Consider the following 23,822-nt stretch of genomic DNA (forward strand, 5'->3'; position numbering starts at 1 on the left):
TAAGCAAGAATCTGCCTCGTTTTGCTGCGCGCAGAATGAAAGTAGGCAGATTTCTGATGCAAGTGTCTGAGACGACCAGTAACCCAAACCATGTCTCTGACCACCCGTATAAGATTTCTCAGTCAGTGCTGAGCTCTATTTATAACACACAAACACACATAACAGACACACATGGAAACACTTGGTCTTTAAAAGTACCAGAAGGAGTGCGAGGACTTTCTCTCCTTTCAAACCTCAAACCCTCTTTGAATCTTACGCCACAGGATTCTGCTGATATCCTCTGATTGTCCATTTACATGCACTGGGCTCAGTCTGATTAACAGTTTCCTTTCTGTTCGCAGGGCAGACCTGCAGCTTCAGAGACCTGGCACCAGAGGATCTGAAAAAATGGTATGATTTCATTTTTGCAGTCGTCAGATCCCCCCAAAAATTTCAAAACGCTGTTGGTTGTTTTTCCTTCAGCAGCTTTACATTTGTCACATGAGGTGTGTTATGTTTGTCATCTCTCCATTGAACACATATGTTGTTTGCCGAAATCCTTTTTAAACCTGTCTTGTTATACATCTATTGTTTCTACTTTTAAAAATTGACAAAAGAAGCTGGCTTAGTAAGACCTCCTGAAAAATCAGTCTGGTCTCTCTTAGTTTTTCCAAATCAGAGTGATCGTTCTTGGGCATCCAACATGCAAAAGCATGTCCAGTATGATTGTGCAACAGCACAGATTTTTCTATGATATCACTTCGTAGCTCAAGACGGGATAGTCAGTCAATGTAGCAGCCAACACGATGTGCAGAAAGAAAGTCAGGTTAGAAACAGAACGTGCGACATTGACTCCTTCTTCACCTAATTCTTCTACATATTTCAGCTTTAATGAGTTGTGTTTTAATGTCTTGTGTTGCTTTTTGAGTAAGTCATCATTCTTACACGGCTGGCTCCTCCTGTTTATTTTCTCATTCAAATCAGAGTCACCGTTCTCGGGCCTCCAAGGTGCGCCACCACATCCACTGTGATTCCTGCTACAGCCGCCGCTGCAGGGCTCGGGTAGAGGCCTCTGTGTGCTGCGCAGTCATCCCCTGCCGTCTGCTCTGTGGCGCTCTCTTCCATCTGTGCAAAGAAGAGGATCACCTGCTGCTCTGCCCTAATGTGAGGGTGCCCTGCATCAACGCTGAGTACGGCTGCCCGATCCAATTGCCTCGCTATTCACGGGCAGCTCACCTCCAGGTGTGCCCGGCCAGCGTGGTGTACTGCTCCATGGAGTGGAACCGCTGGCCAGCCAATGACGCCCACTCCTTCCCAAACATGGAGCTGCATGAAAACCTGCTCAGAGAAAGAGCGCAGGGAAGGTGTCTGGACCTGGCCTTGGCTCTGAAAGACCAGGACCGCCTCTTTCACTCCATGAAGATGAAGAAACTGTTCCCAGAGCTGATCCAGTGTGTGGAGGAGGAGGAGAGGAAGGAAAGGAGGATGGAGGAGGAGAGAAGGAAGGAAAAGGAGAGGAAGAAAAAGGCCATGTTGGAGAAGGAGGCAGCAGAAAGGGCAGCTGCAAAACAAGCCAGTGAGCTCGCCTGGGCCTCTTTTAACACGTACAATTTGAATGATAATACCCCTGATGACAAAGAAGAAGAAGAAGAAGAAGATGAGGAGGAAGAGGTTCGGGTCGAATATGAGCAGGGGCTTACACAGGAAGAAAGAGAGGCTCTTGCAAGGGCATCAGGAATAGAGGCTGATCATCTTGAAAATTACAGCGCCTGGGAGCGAATGTTCAGCATGGAGATGGGTGGATGCAGGGAAACTGAGGGGACAGCTGTGGCAGGAAGGGGACGGGGACTGGCTAAAGGGAGGGGGAAAGGCTTGAGCACCATTACGGAAGAAGATAAAGCAGATACCTGTGGAGGTGCAACATCATCAAACACCTGCAAACTGCTGACCAGCACTCTGAACAAGAAGAAGTTTACATATGAGCGCCTGGAGCCAATGAAGATCATCATTGTGCGCACTTTCAAAGTCCCGACCAGCTTTTCTGCCAAGCAGAGCCGCATCCGCAACCCAGGTTTTTACAAAAGAGAGAGCAAAGCTGTGGATACCAGTGACCTGGGGGTGGCACTAGAGGCAATGCCAGTGTGGGAGGAAGTTCAGGTGAGGCAAAGAAATTGAACCTCCTTGTAGACTTTTTGTAAAATTGTCCTTTTAGACCTGCAAAGGCTTTAAAAAAGTCACTAAGGTACAGCAGAAACAAGCAGTGAACACAGCACTGATTCATTCAGATTCATTCATGCATTCAGACCTATCAGCAGACAGCTGCTTATTGTTTTAAAGGTGTGTCTTAATGTTTTGCTTGATTGCTTACTTGCTTTTAGCTTTATAGTTTTCAGTCTCTATTGACCCCAGAGGAATATATGTTGCATTCTGTTTCACGAGATAGTTGCTAATGCTGTGCATTTTGTAGTTTTGTTAGAGAGGTGACCCATGAATTCAGAATGGCTGAAAAGCTCTGTAGACAAGTCCAGTAAAGGATTTCCACAGACTCAATACCTCCTTTTGCATTACTCATAATGATTTTAAGACTTTCCATGTGCATTAGTTCTTCCTGCGCTCCCATCCACAGTCCTAAGACGTGTATGTCAAAGTAATTAAACATTATAAATGATTCAGCAACCTCATAGAGCTGAATCATTGTCCTGAATTGTAAGGTCACCTTACAACAAAATGCAACAATAATAATATTAAAAGAGATTTAAAAGCCAGGAATAATATGATTGTAAAACATATAAAGCATGATGGTTATAGCTGACACCCTGATGAAAACAGAGTCTAGCTGATGAAGGTGAATGGTAATAAGTTTGAAGCGAGAAGACAAAGTTACTGAAGTTCTTTCAGGTCATTTACAAAAATGTATGTCTATTTTCATTTTTACTTTCTTCGGTAGGTTTTAGTGCTGGGACACATGCAAAAATTATAAAATAAACCACTTAAGTTGGTTATCTAAGAGGAGAGTGTGGCTTTGCTGCAGGACAATATCAGAAAGAACTGTTGGTTTTTTTTGTTGTTGTTGTTGTTGTTTTTTAGGGCTTTTAATTTCTTTTTACATTTTATAAGCCGACAGTGTGAGTGAAAAAACTTCTTTCATGTTCTTGAGCAGGAATATATCTTTCTTGTACCTTCTTAGACTGTATTTTAAATCCTGGAGCATCACAAGCCAATGGAACAAAATGTGCAGAGAACAAATATTCATGTTTTCTCAAAGTACGGAGTAAACAAACAAGTGTTACTGTTTACTGATGACGTTTTCTGTCATATTTGTCATATGTTTAATAAATGAGAGTCGTTTTTGCTTTCGTTGTTGTTTAATGCTCACCAGCTACGAAGCTCCCCGATGAAATATTGCTCTGTTGTTTGATTGGCTGCTCAGGCCTCTCTGCTGTGCTCCCTGGAGAAGGAGCTGAGGGGTCACCTCATTGCAGAAAGCGTGTGCACAGACGCTCTGTTAACAGACGAAGGCACGCAGACCTACAGCTTTCTGTCGGCTCCTTTCCGGAGAAACACTTCGCTGGCCGACCTGACGGCTGTCAAACCGCTTGAGCTGCACCTTCAGCTGCAGGTGGAGAGCGTCACCAGCCGACATCACAAGGCCAGCTCTGCCTTCACCTTCCTCTGTGGACACACCTTCCAGCGCAGAGAATATGGCAAACATTACAAGTGAGTTGTTTTTTCTTAAATATTTAGGTTTTGCATCGTTTAAAGAGATTAAGACCTGAACAAGAAATACACAAAGCAGTCACTGACTCAGAATGATGCTCTAAACCCCATCTAATACTGTGAGAGCAAAGTGATCTATTTCTAATAAAAAATGTTCTGTCGTGTGCAGGAACGTCCACAGTGATATCCAGATGTGTGTAAACGGATGGTTCGAGCAGAGATGCCCGCTCGCTTACTTGGGATGCAGCTACAGCCAGAGGAGATTTCAGCCCTCCACACACGAAGCCACCATCAGCTACAAGTGAGAGAAATCACAGAGTTCATCGAAATGTAAACAAATTTAACTGTGAGCTGAAGCGTGTTAGAGGGGTACAGGGTACACATTCTAACTGCACTGTGTCCCAGTTACATTTCTAATTCACTTTCTGAGCTTTATAAACAATAAAAAAAATCAATTCAGAGTTGTGTAGAAAATAAAAAAGCTCTTTATACAGTCATGTGATAAAGAAAGTTTACACAGGAGTGCATAGACTCCTGTGTAAACTTTAGTGCTGGGCAGAGAGTAACTGCAATAATCTGAAAAACATTTGCGAGCAACAGTGAAGTACATTTACTAATTACGTCCTTTGTACAGATGAGACCACAGTGGAGGTTTGGCAGAAACTAAGCAACATGTGAGCACAAACACCTCAAACTAACTTTAAAGCACGGTGGTGGAGGAGTGATGGTTTGCGCTTATTTTGTAGCCAAATGACCTGAGTGCACTGCAGCCACTGACTTGAACAAACAAAACCATATCAAAGTATTCAAGAGTCAAATGTGAGCCTGGGTCATGCAACAGGGCAATGATCTCAAGTACAGGGAAAGAAAGTACTTTTGCAATGACCCCGTCCAAAAACTGATTCAAATGCTGTGGTGGGAACTTAAGAGAGCCGTGCATAACCGTGCGCCCACAAACCTCCATGACACAACATTGTAAACAAGAGTGGGCAAAGACTCCTGCACAGTGATATCAAAGTCTCATAAAGTCTTGCAGAAAATGATTACTTCACGTTATTGCTGCTAAAGATGCTTCTGAATCTGAGCTGCTGAATTGTGGCGCGTGTAGATTTTTTTTCCCACACTTCTCTTTATGTCAAAGTGAATCGTGTAAATCTGCAACAACTATTTGTAACCACTTGAGGGCAGCAGAAACACACTATCAAACTGACTAGTTAAACATTTTGCACATAGTTATCTGTTCACATATCCTGCAGATGCAGAACACAGCTGTCATGTTTTGGCCTCCTTGAGTAATATTTTCTCCTTTTTGGATGTTTGTAGCTTCTACAAGCACACAAATACACTATCTGTAAGTTTAGCTCTTAATGCTTCACTCTTATATTTCATTGCTTGCAAGGTGTCCCTGATTTTGGTTTTGGGCTGTAAAATTGAAAGCATCAAACTGAACAACGCTTCAGAACTTCAGTTAATCTTTTATTTCATCACAAGTCACACTTTTAACATCACACTGTTGTGAAAATAACAAATATGATGCATAAATTAACCTTAAAGCTACTATAACTTTTATTTTAACAATCTATAACTCAGATCAGAGTCAAAGCATTTTAATCCTCTGCAAATAAAAATCCAATACTCTTTCAAAGACCACAGTTTCGTCTGTACTTTCAGCGATGATCTAGGCTGCTTCAGCCTGATTCCCACCACCTCTGTTTGCCTGGGTGACACTTCCCAGACATCCAGGAGCACGGATGCCTCCACCAGCTTTGCTTGGAGGAAGAGAGGCAGTCGAGCGGGAGGAGCGGACGACTCGCTGACCTCTCTTCCCTACGAAGTGCTGTGCCACGTGGCCAGTTTCCTGGACAGCTTTTCCCTGTCCCAGCTGGCTATGGTGTCCCACCTCATGAGGCAGGTGTGCTCCTCTCAGCTGCAGGAGAGAGGGATGGTCACCCTCCGCTGGGAGAGGAAGACCTACTCTCATGGAGGAGCCAAGTGGAGGGTGAAGCAGAGGGTAAGATTGGAGCCACGCTAACAGGACTCACAGTAGACATAATGCGAGATATTTCATGTTTATCAGAATCAGAAAGACTTTATTTATCCCCAAGGGGCAATTAAGATTAGAAGTAAATATTAGAAATAAAGGCAAGAATACAGCATAAAAGAAGGAAGATATGAGGGACGAGTGCAAGTTTGGCTTTGAGCTGGAGGCACAAGAAACCAGATGATTGTTGATCTTGTTGTCATCATGTAGCAGGGTTGCCTTGATAGTAATCAAGTGATGCTACATTTAGTTTAGAAAACACAACGCTGACGTTTCTTACCAGGCTGTTTAATTGTTGAAGGCCAAAGAAGTAATCGCATGCAACATTTCACAGCAAAAAGTCAGTGAATGAATGCAATTTAACATCTTTGTAATCATGAGTCTTTTTTTCTGACTTCATGAATCACATAATTCATGCTGTGACCACTTGGAGCAGATTATATTAGAAATATTGACTTCACCCTAAAGAGCACCCTTATCTAAATATAATTGAAGCAACTTCAGAATAAATAAAAATGACAGATTGAATGGTTTCCCAGTTTGAAAAAGCAGAGGCCTGCAAATCACCTCATTTTTTAGACTACTGTAATAGTGACCATTCTGGACAATCAAAGCACTGAAAGATTTAATGTGAAATAAAATGTGAGATATCCCACTTTTGCAGTCAGGACCTTATATTTAGTTGCATCTCCATCGCTGTTCATCACTGCAGGTCTGGCAGTTCAGTACCTTGTTCTCTCCGGTGGATACGTGGTGCTTTCAGGATGTGCCGCCTATCTCAGAGCATCTAAAGGTGTGTCGTTATTATGAGAGGGAGTCCAGGACGGAGAAGATTTACCTGCCACGCATGCGAGAAGAAATCCAGCCCAACACAAGCTGCAAACCTCCCACTCTGGTTACCATGTTCCAGCAGAAGAGAATCATGATGTAGTTCACTGTAAACTGGTCTGGTTTGGGGGTTTTATTGCATGTTAACTTCTTTTCCCCCTCCTTCTATTCCTATATCTCCTGCCACTGCAGTTCACTTTAAAATTACAGGAGAAAAATCACAATAAATGTAAAATTAATGCTTACAGAGATAAGTTTTGGGGTCACATGTTGAACTGAATCTTAGAAACTACATATATTTAAAAATGATGTCAGAAGAGCACTGAAGTTCATTTTAATTATAAATAAATAAATCAAGTTACAGATATCTGCTGTTTTTATTCACACGTTTCTTTTTCACAGATGCTTTGCAAATGGTTATAAACTGAAATGAGAGGGATTTCATGACTAAATAGTATCACCAAACACTTTATCTTATGCATCCACATTTTATTTTATTTTATTTTGTGTTACGCCTGTAAACAAAACATATTTGCTTAGAAAATGAATTGCAAGTGCAGCGTTAACCACGTGATGAGGTAGAAAACGGATTCAAGTCACTTGTGCAGGAGTAACACAGCTCTGCTTCCCCCTAGTGGTTCTCAGTGGCATTGCGCATGTTTTTGAGGATATCCGCTTTAAACATTTTATAAAACATCGCCACGTTCATGGTGGAGATGAGACTCAGGCCGGCGGCCCCCATCATCAGGACATAACGAGGAATGTGTTCACTGTGACGGGCCAGCCAGCAGCTCATCCAGCCCAGCGTGCAGGCACGAAACACCAGAAACCTGCAGATGAAACAGAAGAAACAAGCTGACAGATACCAGTCTACACTAAAGTCACCATGCAAGGCCCAGATAGTGAAAGCTTGGGATTCAGTATCTTGCACAGTATCTGAGATATTGATGTGGGAGCAGCTGGGATAAAACTGGCACATCTGTGATTATTGGACAACAGTTTCAGGCAGATAAACACAAAACAGGCCTTTCAGGAAACAGATTAAAGAAGTAAAAGTAGAGCGCAGATGGTTTCCTGGAGGCCTCACAACTTTAAGCTCAACAATTCTGGTTACACAACCAATTATTAGGTTTCGGGGGAATTAGCTTTTTCCTCTCCTTAATAAATGAAGCCATCATTAAAAAAAATTAACGAGGCTTTACTCAGGCTAAGTTTGCATAATATTAACATTTATTTGATGTAACATATTCAAAAATGCTTTTAAAAAGGTGCTTTATGATCTTTTCCCACCTCGCATAAAAAGATCATTTCTTCCTGCTAAAAAGAATTCCTGAACCACCTACGTTCCCACGTTGAGCCAGCTGGTGATGCTGTAGGCGAGAGAGGGCTGAGGGGCGGTGAGTTCAGTGCCTGGCTTGTTCCTCCGTCCTGAGAGGATGAGGAGCTGTCTGAGATGAAGGAAAACAGAGTTGATCTCTACCAGCAGAGACACCGCTGCAAAACCCAGATAGAGGCGGGACGTCACAGCCAAACCGAAGCATGAGATCACCTGAGAGAAATGTTAAAACAGCACATGCAAAGAGACAGCAATACAACACTTTATTTACACGTTAATCATGCAAAAATCACAAGTTTTAATCATGGAAAATGTGAATTAGCTAATTTCAGACCACCCAGAAATGAATGTCAGTAAGTGATATATAGAAACCTGCTGGACCATGATTATTAAAGGCTTTATAGCCTTTAATAATTATGAATTTTTATGAATGAATTTTTACACACCATCATTAGTATTTGGAGGATGAATTTCAGGTTGTCAAGCTCCACACGTCCCCTGAGATCAGCTGATCTGTGCCAGCACACACCAGCTGATGGCTCTGCTGATTGATCTCATAATTATCAGTTTTATATTGGCTGTTATTGATGCGTGCTGAGAGGCGACGCTGCTGCCCTCCCACTATTGAAAATAATACCGCAGGAAATAACAGAATGACAACAGAAGAGAGTTTAAAATGTTAATAAATCGCTGTAAATAAAGTTTGGTAAAAGAGTTATGTAACTAAACATTCTGTGAGATTTTTTTTTTTGCATGAATTTAATGAATTAAGTATCTGGATAAATTAAAAACAAGCCAAACTTGATGAAGGAGAATATACTGTTGGGTAACCTCAGGAATGTGGTGACCCACTCTGAGAAAACTGGACGCAAACATATAAAACTTGAACCTTGAACTTTGATCAGAAAGGCTTGTGCAGGATTAACTGTTCGCCACGTAAAAATAAATAACTCGTTGTGTCTTTGGATAAAGTAGAACCTGCATAGAGATACTTAGCAGCACAGTCAGGAGCAAACGCACCATGACACAACATGTGCTGCCTGAAAGCAGGTCTGCTGTTTGCGCTGACAGTAAAATCACAGCATAGAGCAGCACGACTGAGGTTTCGCTCACTGACCTCGTCGTTATCACCCGGATATGGGATGAGTGCTATCACCAGACTGACTCAACTTTGTGCTTGTGTTCTTAGATTACACACTCAGGAGATGAAACAGTACTCAGATCCCGTATTTTAAATGGATGACAGAAATTAAGCTTATGTGAAAGTTCAATAAGGAAGATCTGTAATCACTCATCTGCCTGCTTTCCTGGCTCTTCGGCTGCTAGTCTGTTCATTTCATTACTGCCACTTTCCCCTGCTGTCAATCTCAATACTGACATCGTTATATTCTTCATTACTACTTTCTTCTTGCCTGGCTTCTTTGAGGCGATCAGCCTCCACTCTGCGTTGTTTAAATCTGTGATCTCTTTTCAGACTCATCTCTCATCTTCACTTCACTGAACTCAGGTTTCATCTTCACCCCCACCAGCATCTCAACTCCGCAGGGTCTTGTCCAAAAAATCCTATCAAATCCTATCCTGTGAATAGCTGCATCACTCTACCTCCATATTCAAAAATGTAAAAAACAAAACAAAAAGCAGCTCATTATGATCTCTTATGAGGTCATAATTTTCACTTACATTTGTAAGGACAAGAGAGAAGTATCTTAAGTATCTTATTAACTGAGATAGATGGATTATTATTCCCTGTTTTTGTGTAAAATAAACTGATGTGTTCCCGTTACAAAAAGTGTATGTTGGTTCATGTTTTCACACTGTGTTAGCAAAAACACACCCAAGCATTAGACCCACAAAGGTCATTACCAAAGAGTGGTGGAGGAGTAGCTCCCAGGACTGTTTGAAGGGCTGGTTCAAGGCCATGTCTAGGAAGTCGTGGATAAAATACCCTGGAGGAGAGGTAGAAATATGCGTGCAGGCTAATGTATTTAAACAATGCTAAAGTATTAAACTGCTATCAAGTTATTTTTTGAAATTCAATGTATACACATTTGCATGTGTGTGTGTGTGCCTGTGTTTGTGTGGGCATCACCTGTGGATAAAGACTGTGGGAGTGCAGGGAGCAAAAGGAGATCAGGTCCTCCATCATCTGAGGGTGACGGTAAAAGCTGCAGGGCAAGAGAGCCCACAGGAAGAGTGAATATCACACGAGTAGAAAACAAACGTCCACACTACCCTGACTGCTGCGCGCCTCTACGAACCATAAAACAGCCCCCGCTCCTGTCAGGCAGCTGTGAGCTAACGACGTGCTGACATTCCTCCATTTCCAGGCTTTCCTCTGTGCCGGCTGCGGTGTTGGCAGGACTCTGATGACTGCATTGAGCAGTTTGAAAGAGCCGGCAGAGCCTCCAGTGAGAAGAAGTGTTGATTTCAAATCCATAACAATAGTTGAGCGGAGTTCACCTCACGCATGTCCAGTGCATACATCAGTGGAAACACGCTTCATGAAAAGAGAGCATGAGACGCTTGTGTCACTGTGAGGTCACTGTTATATATCATATATTGTTTCTAGTCTCTGCCCTCTAACGCACATCACGCACACCAAGTGATAAACTCATAGCTGATAGTAAAGGGCCGTGGACACATAATGGTACGATTGCCTCTCAAGGACAACAACCCTGGCTTTCATAACTCACTTTCGCTTCATCTTTATGACATCTTTTCAGCAGTACTGTTAGGTCTGCTGAACAGTTCAGCAGCTCTACTAGCCCCACACACATATGTACACACACGCCAAGTTTTCCAACAACTGTGATCTCAACAATGTTAAAAAAAGAAACGTTTTGTGAAAGCCGAGTTGATGGCAAACTTGATGTTTGCACCGGATGTTCTTAATGAAATTCCTTGTGGCACATATGGGCGAAAATCTGATAGACGTGCAGCCTCATGTGTGAATGTGACCACAGTGCCTGACTTCAGTGTTTCTGCTTTAGAGTGAATTATAACCACCTGTGGTTGAGTAAGTGTTGCTTTGTCGCCCCTCCATTCAGCGTTCAGCCTCGTCAGCCTTTCTCTGTGCTGCCGTTGTAAAAAAACAAAAGAGCAGGGTCTCCTTTCTCTGCGACAATACGGCGGCTGAACATGAGCCGCCACAGTGCCCAAACTCTCCGCTCACTGCCTCACCGAAGACACTTTCCAGGGTGATTAGAGCCAAATCATCTACTTTTCACTGGACCAACTGGGATGCAGGTTGGGGATGGACTGGTTCCCTTGGAAATGGACTCCCATTGTTCATCTGCTGAGAGGAAAGCAAAGTGACGCAGGACTCAAATTGTTTCCACCTGAGCGTCTGAATAACCTTTAATGTCCCTGGGGTTCGCCTTGGTGTCTGCGAGCTCTTACAGCTGAATCACAGAGATGTCGACCAAGCCGTGTGAGTAGCCTCAGCAGAGTGGTGTCTGAAAGTAAACTGATGATCATTCATTTGATGACTCATTTATTTATTTATAATGTGTTTGGGCAGCCCGCGGAGAGCTCACGGACTCTGATTCAGAGAACCCATCAGAGGAGCTGACAGAGGTGGTTTGTCTGGAGTCAGACCTGCAGGATGGACAGTAAGGAGGGGATGGGGAACCTGCAAACATATGCCTTTGTGTTTTAACCACATAAACAGTTATTGCTATAAATTTTAAACTGGTCTCAGTGTGACATCTAAAACACTTGAATGATTTATAGCAGGGATGTCAAACAAAAGGGACAGGGACCAGAAACGGCCCGGCAAAGAGTCCAATCTATTTCGTTTTTGTTGTTGTTTTTTGTCCTCACAAAAATGGTTAATTTCTGTGAATAAACCCTTTTTTCTATTATTACTGGTCAGTCTGAGAAATTAGACTTTTTTTTTGTTATTTTCCACATTTATTTCTTACAATTTAAGCTCAAAGAGTCTTGCTCAGAGATTTCTTTCTTTGCTAAAGCAACATTTCTTGGCCTCTCTTTTTCTTAAATTAAGACATCTCATAACCTTCTTTTCTTTGACAGAAAGGGGAATTTTCCTTGGGGCTGAGCTGTATGTACCTCACAGTGTAAAACGCATTTGACCACAAAACCCCCTTTATTTAGATTATTTAGACACTCTGTGGGGTCTAAATGACAGTGGGGGTCCCAGTAGATGAAAGCTCCGGAGTGAATATATGTCTGTGCCATCTGGTCAAAACTGTAGATCAGACAGTGAATACCAGCCTCATAAACACGAGCCAGAGACACTGGGGCTATTGAACCTGTCTAAAACCCAACAATACTACAACAGTTTTAGTGAAAATACTACCAGGAGGCCTTGTCATTGATTGTACCCCGTCAAAAACTCCCCAAGGTTGCAGTTTTATCAAAAAATACAGCCTCTGCGGGAACAGGGGAGGGGTAAGGCATCAACAAAGTGAGTACAGTTTATAAGGAGGATAACACGACCACCTTGTCTCTGGCTGAACTGAAGCTCTGGTTTTCAGACTTTTTCTGGCACACCACACTTCAGAATCAGCAAAAGGTTGATGGCCCACAGACTACAGTTTTCATCGGGCACTTTTTTTTAAAAATAAAAAAGCCCAAAGTATTCAAAAAATATTTATGCCCAAAATGGTAACTTTATGTAATTTGATTACATGTAAATTTTTGTGCATAATTTTGTTGTATAAATTCAATCTAAAACATTACATTTAATCTAATCTGGTCAACTAACTTACTTGATAGGTGTGCATTCAGTTTATACCCATTAATGATGAATTATTTTAATACATAAACCTTTGATTTTATACATTTCAGGTGCATTTTACTTAAAAAAATATTTTTTTCAGTCCAGATAAAGCCATCCCTGCAGACACGACGCTTCCACGGCTGGAGGAAAAGACCAAGTTGAAGTGTTAAACAAGCTTAGATGTACAAACAATGAAATTTATCTTATTCTAAAAAATTAAAAACCTCTCTCTCTGTGTGTGTGTGTGTGTGTGTGTGTGTGTGTGTCTGTTATCTCAGGATGATGGAAGTTGAAGTCGGACATCACGGTGTGCTGCTGACGCGCAGTGGGGGTAAATACAGCGCCATTGGGAACCAGTGTACACACTACGGCGCTCCACTTAGCAAAGGTATGAAGACAGGAAGTCTGAAGAGGAATTTCTGTGACATAGATGTATTTCAGTCTTGAGTCAAGTCTGGGTGCTTGTGTGGGCAGAAAAGTGTCATTTAAGGAAATTTATCTTGTCTGTGCACACTGTAAGGTATCAGACTGGTCTGAGCTTCATATGTGTTTCTTATGTTTTAATAATTTGTCTTCATCTTGTATTTTTCTTGTGCGCATCTTTGTGTGTTCAGGTTTTATTTCGGGGAACAGAGTGCGCTGCCCGTGGCACGGCTCCTGTTTCAATGTCCACACAGGCGATCTCGAGGAATACCCCGGCATCGACTGTCTACCTTGCCACAAAGTATGAACCGGAGAGACAGATTGATACAAAGCTTATGAGCACATTTGCTGTTGTTTAAATGTTTTTATTTTCTCTTTTGAAGGTCCATATTCAAAACAGCAAAGTGTATGTGTCCATAAATAAAAAGGTAAGTAGGTTACCTTTTCTGTTTTAGTAATATGAGGCCATTTTAATCTCCTGGTATCGATCTCTTCAGCGAGGAAAGAAGGCCATACACAACTAATTCTGAAAACCTTTGTCACTGAACACAGCTCCCCGCTGCATTCATGAACACTAGTTAAAACCCAGCTACAGGAAAGAGAGGCTGAAATTATTGCCAGGGAGTAACTGTTGGAGGGAGAACCTGGATTTTTATGGTGGAGGCGATAAACACCAGTTGATGACCTGACTTCAACATAGCAGACTCCTGGTACTTCTGCAACCCAAATCTGTGACCCACTGAAACAGTTAGCACATTACAAAACTTAACAAAAGAGGACCTTTGCAGTTGAAAACACAGATTAATCAAAAATGGGGAGCATATTGCTTTAAAAACGAAAACAGTTGGGCCCCAAACACTTATCATTTTGTTGTTTTTAAAAAAATAGGATGCTACAGAGTGGAATTTCCCTGCTTTTCTTAAGTGTGACGTGTCAATAAATTCATACTGAGCACATTTTCCCCTTAAAAATCATTAAAATATCAAGTTTTATCTTTTTAGTTCATCACTGACACAAACTCTTATGCTTTATTTTGATTCACATTTTTGTAAACTGGTTTGTAGCTGAAAGTTGCAGTGAACAAATGCACTGAAGGGCTGTCTCATGTGACTGGCTGATTTGATTTGAACCTAAGAAAGCAACCGTGAGTGTATTTTTAGGCAACTGAAATAATTTTCTGTTTGTAAATATCACTGTTGGTACCTACTGATGACCTGACCACGTGTTTGATCCATGATTCAGACTCTCAGGCAGGAGAAAAGGATAAAGCGTATGGGCACTGCAGTCCCAGGAGTTACTCACACTGTTCTGCTGCTGGGAGGAGGTGAGTGTGGACCAATATGTGTGTGTGGTTGTGTGGCTTCAATAGGGCACTTAACTGGCATCTTCCACCATGTCCTCTCAACAAATAAGTAAATGTAACAATTTTGCCTTGGGATTTGAGTAAATGTGTCAGGAAAATGAGCCGCTTCTCTGATCCTGCAAAAAAAGTACATGTATGCTGTACATGGATACGTGCAGGTATTAGACTGCGTTGCCTCTGATTTGCTTCCTTTGCGTGTGTGTGTGTGTTGTTTTGTGTAAGTGTAGGAGCCGCTTCACTCAGTTGTGCTGAGACGCTGCGGCAGGAAAACTTTGGTGGCAGGATCATCATGGTGACCAGAGAAGACCTCCTACCTTACGACAAAACACGTCTGAGCAAGGTTCAGCACAGCGAATAACTCGACACAAACACATGAAAGTCTCTATGAATTTTCTTCACTTCACTGGAGTTTTGCTGATTTCACAGGTGATGAACGTGGAGAGCGACAGCATCCTGATGAGGAGGATGGAGTTTTTCCATCAGTATGACATAGAGGTGTGGCTCAGGAAAGAAGTGAGTACTTCCTGTATGACAACATCCTGCATGTGCTTGCATCTGTGTTTTATCTCATAGACATTGTGACCTTGAGGTAAATCTTCATCCGGACAGCAACACATGTGGGAATGACTTGCTATCTATGTGATTGAGTCATGCTTTGAAACTGGTTGCTGATGTGTTTGCAGGCGCTTTCCGTGGACACAGACAAGAAGACGGTCACATTTGATGATGGTTCAGTCCAGAGCTACGACCAACTCCTCATTTCAACTGGCTGCAGGTACAGACAACCTCACAAATATGTGTACAAACACATACTTGGCTCCAGCACAAACACCTTCTCTGGCCTCAGGCAGGCATCAATTATTCCCCAACTAAAATATTATTGTTAGTGTCCTCTCAGTTTTATTATATATTTTTAAGTCTGCACATTTGATGGAAAAGTTTAAATAAGAAAAATATTATAATTCACTTTTACGATAAAACTAAGGAGACTTTATTAAGCTGAGTCTCAGAGTAACACCACCTTTTCTGAAAAAGCTGGGTTGCTGCATAAAAGGTACCTAAAACAGCATGCAGAGGTCGGCAAATCTCATAAACCCACAGTAGAAGATAGAAAACACATCAAAAGTTTAAAACGAGAAAATTTACCGCTTTGAGATATAATTAGTCGTTTCAAAAAATCTGTGAAAGGATCATGGAGCATCCACTTTACTTTACAACAGAGTGAGTTGCTTCTGATCCCTGTCCTTTAGAGCAAAGGGTCTGGATGTTCCTGGCATGAACTTGGGGAATATCAAGATGTTGGAGACGCCAGAGGACGCCCGGCAAATCCACGCAGCCTGTACGGGCTCCGATGTTGTCCTCGTGGGAACCTCATTTGTTGGTACTGATTACTATGGTTTAGAGCTGGGCGATAGAACGATAACTATATGTATTGCGAAATAACTTTTTCTCGATAGAAAAGTTAAACTATTGTGATAGGCCTCATCTCTCTTGTCCTCTTAAAAAAAAAAAGAGGAACAGCCAATCCAAATTAACTAGCGCAGAGCCGAACCAATCACAGCCGCAGCGTCACGTCACGTGACTTGTTACGTACAGCACAAGTGCCAAGCCGCACATGTGTATTTGTTTTGGAAAGCAGCCAGCTGCCGTGCCGCCCGGGTAATGGAGGAAATGAGTGTGCTGACTAGAGAAAAATCAACCGAGAGCGTGACCGAAGGTTACCGAAGAGAAAACAGATGATGGTTCCAATGCAGGTGTTCTGGGAATCCATCCTACCTGACAAACCATCCTACCTGTTGTTTCTACGCATGCGCACAACACGAAATTCAGTGGCGTCCTACCTTTGTGAATATAAGCTAGAAGCATAATTTTACAGCTAGAATTCAGTGGCAAATCATCTTACCTTTGTTAATAAGAGCTAGAAACATACTCTGACGGGTATAAATACGTGTCAAACCATGCTACCTTTCTGAATGTGACCTACAAGCATACTTTAATGGGTAAAATGAAGTGGCAAACCATCCTGGCTTTATGAATGTGAGCTACAAGCATACTCTGATAGGCAAAGTTAAGTGGCAAACTGTCATACCTACTTACATTTGTGCTGGAATTACTATGACAGCAGAAATGTGCATAAACTACTTACGGTAGGACGTTTTGCCAAAGTAGGACGTTTTGTCAGAACACCGGAGAGATTGTTGTACGGAAGAGCCATAGAAGTTCCGTAGTGTGACGGTATTTCGGCTATTTCAAGTCTGACAAAAAACAGAGTAGCGCGCACTGTTAATTGTGCCGAAAGCAAGTCTGGAAATACAATAAACCGGTGCATGCTCAATCTCTGACTGGAAGCTCTAATTCGTCATTCGGCTTTTGTCAGACTAAAGTAACTGTTAAAACTGTTTGAAAAGCTAAGCTATACAACAAGGAGAGATTGAGAATTTCCTTTTAGTTCTCAGTTTATTTGATATTGACAAAAGTTAGTCAGTTTTGTCTGTTCTTCTGTAAAACAAACTAAGATTTATTTTTAGAATTAATATTTTGTTTCTAAGTGGAATTGACAATTTAGTCTGTTTCGTTTGTTCTATTTTGGAACTTAAACGCTTTAGCGGCTGCCTTTTGTGTAGTTTGCAATATTTGCCTTTATTTATCTGAAAAAGTCTCATGTTCCTTAAGTACATCTACCCTGTTGAACTTATTATGGGAAATAAATATTTAAATAAAAACAAGCTGCTGATTATTTCACATTTTACTTGTGAGCAACGGCACATTTAAATCTTACAAATATAGTTATTTGGCTTATATCGTGATATATATCGTTATCGCCTGAAATGAAAAAAACATATCGTGATATGAAAAAATCTCATATCGCCCAGCTCTACTATAGTTACTGTGTGCACATTTGTATTGCCTGGATTTGTGTAGAAAACAAAGCTAGTGGAATTATATGCTTTAACTGTGAAAACTTCCTTTTTTCCTTTCTTCCCTATTTTTATATAGACCCAAAAGCCTACAAAAGAGAGGAAAATAAAAAATTTAGTTTACAGCATCAACATCTTTTAGCTTTATTTTTCTCTTTTTTTCTTTGTCTTTTTGTTCGCATCATATGTCAAATATTAAGTAAAATATATTATTCACACTGATATTCGCTCCAGCACCTACAATTACATGTTGCTTTCAGGCATGGAGGTGGCATCTTACTTGACAGACAAAGCCTCCAGTATCACAGTGATAGGCAGCAGTGAAATGCCGTACCAAAATACATTAGGTCCTGAAATCGGCAAACTCACCATGACGGTAAGAAAGATGAAGAGATTGAGATGTACGTGTTATTCCCTGACAGTAGTTCATCTCCAGCTTACCTGTTTGTTGTTCACTCTTGTTTCTGTAGATGCTGATTGAGAGAAATGTGAAATTCTACATGAATGATAGCGTGACAGAGATCCGAGGTGTGAATGGCAAGGTAAAGTGAGGAGATAAACTTCATTCCAGTGTCACGATTTGCACTGGCAGAACATGTGGATGGAGAAAGAGGACCCAAATGCAGACACTTGGAACAAAACTATAATATAACAAAAGGCGAGCCGTTTATTTGAGGTTGGGAAAAGGTACAAAACAAAAGGCAGATGCACACTGAGGCGAAACTAGAACTAAACTGGGAAAAACTAAATGCTAAACACAACTGACAAAGAACAAAACCTTGAACATGACAAAAACCTGGAAACATGGAGGCATGACGAGAACTCAACAGATGACCTGACAAGGAATCAATGAAAACACACAAAATGCACACTGGAGGTGATCAGGGGAAGTGGAAACACATGGGTGACAGCTGATTAGAATAAACATATTGATGCCACAGGGGAAGTGAAACTAAACACAACGAACACGGGACACCAAACCTCTTCAAAATAAAACGAGAAACATAATGAGATGCAGACATGAAACGCATGAAGAGCGACGGAAACTTAAACAGAGGCATGAAGACACAAGGGAAATCTAATAAACAATGAACTATAACACGGCATCATAGGCAAAAAAGAAATGAACTTAGATAAGCTAATGAACTTAAACATAAACCATAAACATCAAAATATATTAAGACTCAAAAGGCTGGGTCAAATGGCCCAGGATTGTGACGCCTAGTTTTAGATAAGAATATCAGCAGTTTTATCTTCAGTAATGAAAAAAAAATACTAACACTGAGTTCTTCCTGTCACATTCTGTTTTATTCCTCAAGGTGAAGGAGGTTGTGCTGAAAAGTGGAAAAGTTATCCCAGCTGAAGTTTTGATTGTAGGTATTGGTAAGTGGAAACATATCAGAGTCTTTTATGAGTCTTTTATTAAGCAACACAGAATTCTTGAAAGCTTTTATAATCAGAATCAGAATCAGAATCAGAATCAGAATACTTTATTAATCCCGAAGGAATATATGTATATATTCACTTAAATTACTGTTGCCAGCATATTGTAAATATGTCTGATGTTAATGTTAAATGACTTGTTGAAATTGTATACAAATAACTGAGTGAAATGACCTGATTAACTGCTCCTATTTTTCCTCCATTAGGCACCATGCCGAACTCAGAGTACCTAAAGGACAGTAAAATACAGATGACCTCAAAAAACTTTGTAAAGGTCGACAAGGTCAGCGGTTCACCCGATTATCTACAGCACATAAGCCTGACTTGTACTTTTTCCCCAAACTTGTGCTTTGGAACATTGATCATCAGTTCTCTGTGTGTATCCCTCCTGCAGTACATGCACACCAATGTCCCCGATGTCTTCTGTGGTGGTGATCTGGCCATGTTCCCACTGGCCATTGCTAAAAACAGGATGGTTAACATTGGACACTGGCAGATGGCACAAGCACAGGGTGAAGCAGGAAACATATAGACTTAACTGGAAAGTTTCACAAAGAGACTTTGATGCACAAAATCAATGTTTGACATTTACCATGGGAAGCACAAAAGCTGTTAAAATGTCATCTATGGGAAGCGGGACTAAATTCACGAGAATTCTGGGTCAATTTATATTACTTAAAGCTCCAAAACTGACATCAACACTGTCAACCTTACCTTTGCTCTCTCCTTCAGGCTGGAGTGTTTACTAAGCATTCTGATGAATACAAACAATAACAAATTAAATATCAATTTGCATATATACATTTTAATTTGTATAATTTTTGCTATTGCTTAAAAATTTATGGTGCTATTGATTCATGGTCTCAAAAACTCATGTATAAAATATGATACACTGGGTGTTACAGGGTAAAATCCCATATATGTCATTTACATGTTAAACTTTTTTGTGTGTGTGTTAAGGGAGAATAGTAGCTCTGAACATGCTAAACAAAACAACTGAACTGAACTCAGTCCCTTTCTACTGGACTGTCCTTGTGGGTAAGACCATCCGATACACAGGTGGGTATACACACACACGTAAATATTTACTGGCACACAAAAAATCAGGTGTCTTATTATCATTATTCATGTGAAGTTATTACATCTTTCTTTTCAGTCTTTGCCATCCAAACTGTTTATTTTACTGCCTGAAAACACTGTAGATAAACCCTCTGTGATAGATTTCATATGTTTCTGCATGCCATTGTTGAATGTTTGCTTTGGCTGTGTGCAGGCTATGGGGAGGGATACACTGAGCTCATGATAAAAGGACAGTTTGAGGACAGGAAGTTCCTCGCATTGTACATTAAGTAAGTTGTTGTTAAAACTGTATTCAACTGTGATAGAAAAAATGTAACCATTAAATAAATACCCAGATGTGTATGTTTGGAATGTTTTTTTCCCTGTAGGGATGAGGAGGTCATAGCAGCAGCTGGCCTGAACTTTGATCCAGCAGTGTCGGCAGTAGCTGAGAGACTCGCAACAGGAAAAGTCATCACAAAAGACGAGGCCCAGTATGTAAAATCGTTCAGTTTGTTTTACACTTTGTTTCTATATTCCCATCTTCTGATTATTTTAGTCAAACTGAATCTGAACAATATGACTCCAGAGAGACAATGTAGAGAGATTTATTTTTGTGAAAAATGAGCCATGTTTCTTACCTAGAGGTTGGTGGAGTCCAAAAAAAGATCTAACAGAGTTTCATTGTTTAAGTTAGACACCACAGGTGGTCAGGAACATGACTTCAAAGCTGTTTTGAGACATGATGTCCAGACATTGTTCGGATAATCAAGCCATTGCCTTGTTTCAAGCTGGCCTTTATTACACGTAGCATTCAAAAGAGATTCAGACAAGTTCTAACTAAACAAATACTTTTGTCTCTGGTGATGCCTGGGATCTGGGTAGAACATGAATGCTTCTCACATGGGCTCAATCAAACTTTTCATAGGCTTTGTAAAAATCTCAGATCACTAAAATTTGAAAACAGTTTTTCATGGCATCATTAGAGACGTCCCTGCATAGGTCAGTGTCTTTTTTGCCCATGATATCATCTTGTTTTGAAACCAAACATGATGAATGAGGTGCATTTCTGACTAAGAAATATGGAACACACTTGTTAGCTAGGAGCATCTTAATTTCAAAATACAGCATATCCTGTTTAACACTCAGAAAAAATGTTTCCTGAGACCCTGCTACTTCTAGCAGCAGTCACATCATCAATAAACAGATGATCTGGCAGCCATACATGCCCATGCCCTAACGCTGTCACCATGTTTCAAGTTAATCTTGGTTTCATCTGTCCAAACATTATATTAGAGCTGCATCTTCTCTTTGCATGTTTTCTGGTAAAGTCTGATCTGACCTGCTTGTTGCAAACGCGCTGTGTTTCCATTCGTGAAGGCATCTCTTGATTGTTGACCATAACAATGATACCTCCTGAAGAGTATTCTTGACTTTTAAATGCTGAATGTTGTGAAGTTGCTTTACATAGCCTCCATCATCCTGCACTTACAGTTTTAAGAATGAGCTAGAATGGTCATTCAGCCACTCCTAATTTTTTTTGGTTTTTCAATCTAATGATGACTCACTCGCTCACTTGCTTTGGTATCTCTCTGGACCTCATATTGGGACTTCCAGGAAGACGTTGTTTCTGCTTAATTTCTGAATGAATAGCAAGAGAACAGACCTTCAAGGTCATATAAGCACCTGACAGTCATCTGTCCAATTAACTTTCTGAAAAAAAGGGAGCTTTGTATAAAAAAGGTTTTAAAAATGGATGTATCTATTGCAATACTTTTGTTAAACATCTTGAATTAAAGCTGAAAGTCAGCACATCGCATGGTGATTGATTTAAAATTCACCGTGCTGGTGAATGGAGGCAGAATTACACAAGATAAGTGGAAATCTACATAAAAGCATTTTTTGAAATATTTTTTCTCTCTCTGACAGATCAGACGACCTGAGCTGGCTGCAGCTGTCCTGATATTCAGCTCCTTACACTCGTCTGTCCAATGTTCGTTCCTCCGTATGTCTCTTCTTCAGCACGGCTCACAAAAAGGACCAGGGGGAGTTTGGAAATGTGGATTGAAACTTTTCAGTCGGAAGAGACAAACTTCACTTGCGGAGGGAAGGAGCACCAAACACAGTGAAAGCTGCAGTAACAGCTCAGCATCTAATACGGGCTGTGTGGAAGTGCATACCATGCATTCAGTGCTCATGTGAGGGGGAGTCCAAATGTCAACAACAGATACCTCAAAAAGATGCAGCTTATAGGTCTTCTTTTTTAAATCTAATTTTTTTGTCATTAATTTAACAGATTTTTTATTTTATTTCATGGATTTATGTCTCCAGGAGTGTTTCAGTAACAGTCCAGAGACATCGCTGTTTAAGATGCCTCAGTATGTTCTCTGCTGTTAGTATTTAAAGCTCACTTTTACTTGGATGGGGCAGCTGGAAAAACATAAGTGACCTTAATGCCCACTACATCCGCGTTCGTGGTCCGGTCAGTGAGTTGGGGGGGGGATTAGGAAAACAGAGGCAGCAGTGTTCAGCTCTTTGAAACAGAGATGCTGAAACAGGCAATGGTAACAAAATACACCAACAGCAAACAATAGGCCTGCAGCAAACAACGAACAAAAGCACTGCACAACAGAAATGCTGCGTTTCTCTCTCTCCCCCCGCCTCAATCGCTCTGCTGCTATCTTTAATTCACACCTCAGCTTTTACTGTTCGCTCTCAGCAGGATGCCTCAGTTCACCCAGGACCTTTCAGGGCCAGATCCAGTTAGTAGTACCAGTAGTGATATTTTAGGTGGTAGTAGGTGGTAATGGCTTTTTTTTCTCTCTGTACTAATGTTGCCTGTCAAAGATTTAGTTTTTTTTTTCTTTGCAAAGGGCAGGCTAAACAGTTTTTTTTATTAGCATTTGAATTGAAACTTGTTGCTTGCCATTTTAATAAAATTGAAGCTCTTATCTTATGTAAGAGAAATAAAAATTGGCTAATTGTGCAAACCTAAATACAATGAAAATCAAGCTCTGGTGATGCAGGGGGAAAATGGCTAATTTTACAGAGAATTATGGATAGAGCAGGTGTATTTCATTGCACAGGAGATGACTGACTCCTGTGATATTCAAGTTACCTCATTTCTGTATGTACAATGCATTTACAGTATAATGCTGTAAATTCACAGGAACCCAGTCACTCTGTAACAACGAGTAATCTATGATATCCTCGGTATAAGAACATTATTAGATTTGTTTTCTTGAGGTGACAAGAAGAAGACACATTGATGAGCATCATCAGCCCTCTTGTTAGTAACAGCGTTGTTATCATTTCAAAGTGATTCTTGATGCCAAGAGTAAGAATAAAAGTGAAGTACTTGTCATTTAAACATTTTTGTCTTGTTTTCAACTTTGAATTAAAAAAAAACTCAGGCATATCAGTTTGGTCTCTGTTGTATTTAGTGACTCATGAGAACATATGATTCACTCAGAGAGGGACTGTTCTGACATCTATTGTCCACCAGTGGTAGTGTTCCTACACAGAGTGGACAGAAACAGGAAGTAATCTGTCCCACTTCATAAATGTACACCTATAATTACACTTAATTCTTTATGCGATTTGAAGGACATTTAAGATGTTGTATGTTACTGCATTTGCTCATCAAACATCTTAGAGACAGTAAAAGATCTATAGCACAAAGAGCCTTAAGCTGCATCCACACATGAAGTGATTTCGAGTTATGTGGTGACCAGAAACCTTTGAAAGCCAATGAAACTTGGTAGCAATTGCAGGTTTTAAGAACCCCCCCCCCCCCCCCCCCCCACTAGTGACACAAAGTGGGCATGTCCCGAGATAAACTTCTATGCAAGCAACGGTGATAGCACAGGGTACCTATGATACACATATGACAGGGTAGTAAAGAACATTAGATCAAGGGTGTCAAACATAAGGCCCGCAGGCCAGGATTAGACCAGCAAAGACTCTAATTT

General features: G+C 40.9%; 3 protein-coding genes across 3 annotated transcripts; 2 read left to right on the forward strand and 1 right to left on the reverse strand.

The window, feature by feature from the left end:
• The first annotated feature begins 168 nt into the window (after positions 1 to 168).
• Positions 169 to 6,921, forward strand: LOC146660854 (F-box only protein 40-like). The gene is made up of 6 exons (XM_085420893.1): positions 169 to 390; positions 964 to 2,136; positions 3,410 to 3,696; positions 3,866 to 3,997; positions 5,368 to 5,707; positions 6,450 to 6,921. Exons 1-6 carry the CDS (start codon positions 388 to 390, stop codon positions 6,666 to 6,668), a joined length of 2,154 nt encoding a protein of 717 aa, XP_085277019.1. The 5' UTR covers positions 169 to 387; the 3' UTR covers positions 6,669 to 6,921.
• A 47-nt stretch (positions 6,922 to 6,968) lies between these two features.
• Positions 6,969 to 10,338, reverse strand: LOC146660855 (TLC domain-containing protein 2-like). The gene is made up of 5 exons (XM_085419641.1): positions 10,160 to 10,338; positions 10,005 to 10,066; positions 9,765 to 9,877; positions 7,909 to 8,114; positions 6,969 to 7,395 (listed from the first exon to the last, which is right to left on the reverse strand). The coding sequence occupies exons 1-5, from the start codon at positions 10,336 to 10,338 to the stop codon at positions 7,197 to 7,199; spliced, it is 759 nt and encodes a 252-aa protein (XP_085275767.1). The 3' UTR covers positions 6,969 to 7,196.
• Positions 10,339 to 11,015: 677 nt separating this feature from the next.
• Positions 11,016 to 23,577, forward strand: aifm5 (apoptosis inducing factor mitochondria associated 5). The gene is made up of 19 exons (XM_085419642.1): positions 11,016 to 11,331; positions 11,422 to 11,512; positions 12,924 to 13,033; positions 13,260 to 13,369; positions 13,452 to 13,496; positions 14,311 to 14,392; positions 14,659 to 14,771; positions 14,858 to 14,944; positions 15,115 to 15,206; positions 15,682 to 15,812; positions 17,610 to 17,725; positions 17,820 to 17,891; positions 18,669 to 18,732; positions 18,999 to 19,075; positions 19,187 to 19,304; positions 19,753 to 19,851; positions 20,066 to 20,141; positions 20,241 to 20,345; positions 21,781 to 23,577. The coding sequence occupies exons 1-19, from the start codon at positions 11,316 to 11,318 to the stop codon at positions 21,812 to 21,814; spliced, it is 1,638 nt and encodes a 545-aa protein (XP_085275768.1). The 5' UTR covers positions 11,016 to 11,315; the 3' UTR covers positions 21,815 to 23,577.
• The last annotated feature ends 245 nt before the right edge of the window (positions 23,578 to 23,822 follow it).

This window comes from Rhamphochromis longiceps, linkage group LG10 (assembly GCF_057381845.1).
Source record: "Rhamphochromis longiceps isolate RC_006_pf linkage group LG10, R_longiceps_female_GT1.1, whole genome shotgun sequence".
Taxonomy (NCBI): domain Eukaryota; kingdom Metazoa; phylum Chordata; class Actinopteri; order Cichliformes; family Cichlidae; genus Rhamphochromis; species Rhamphochromis longiceps.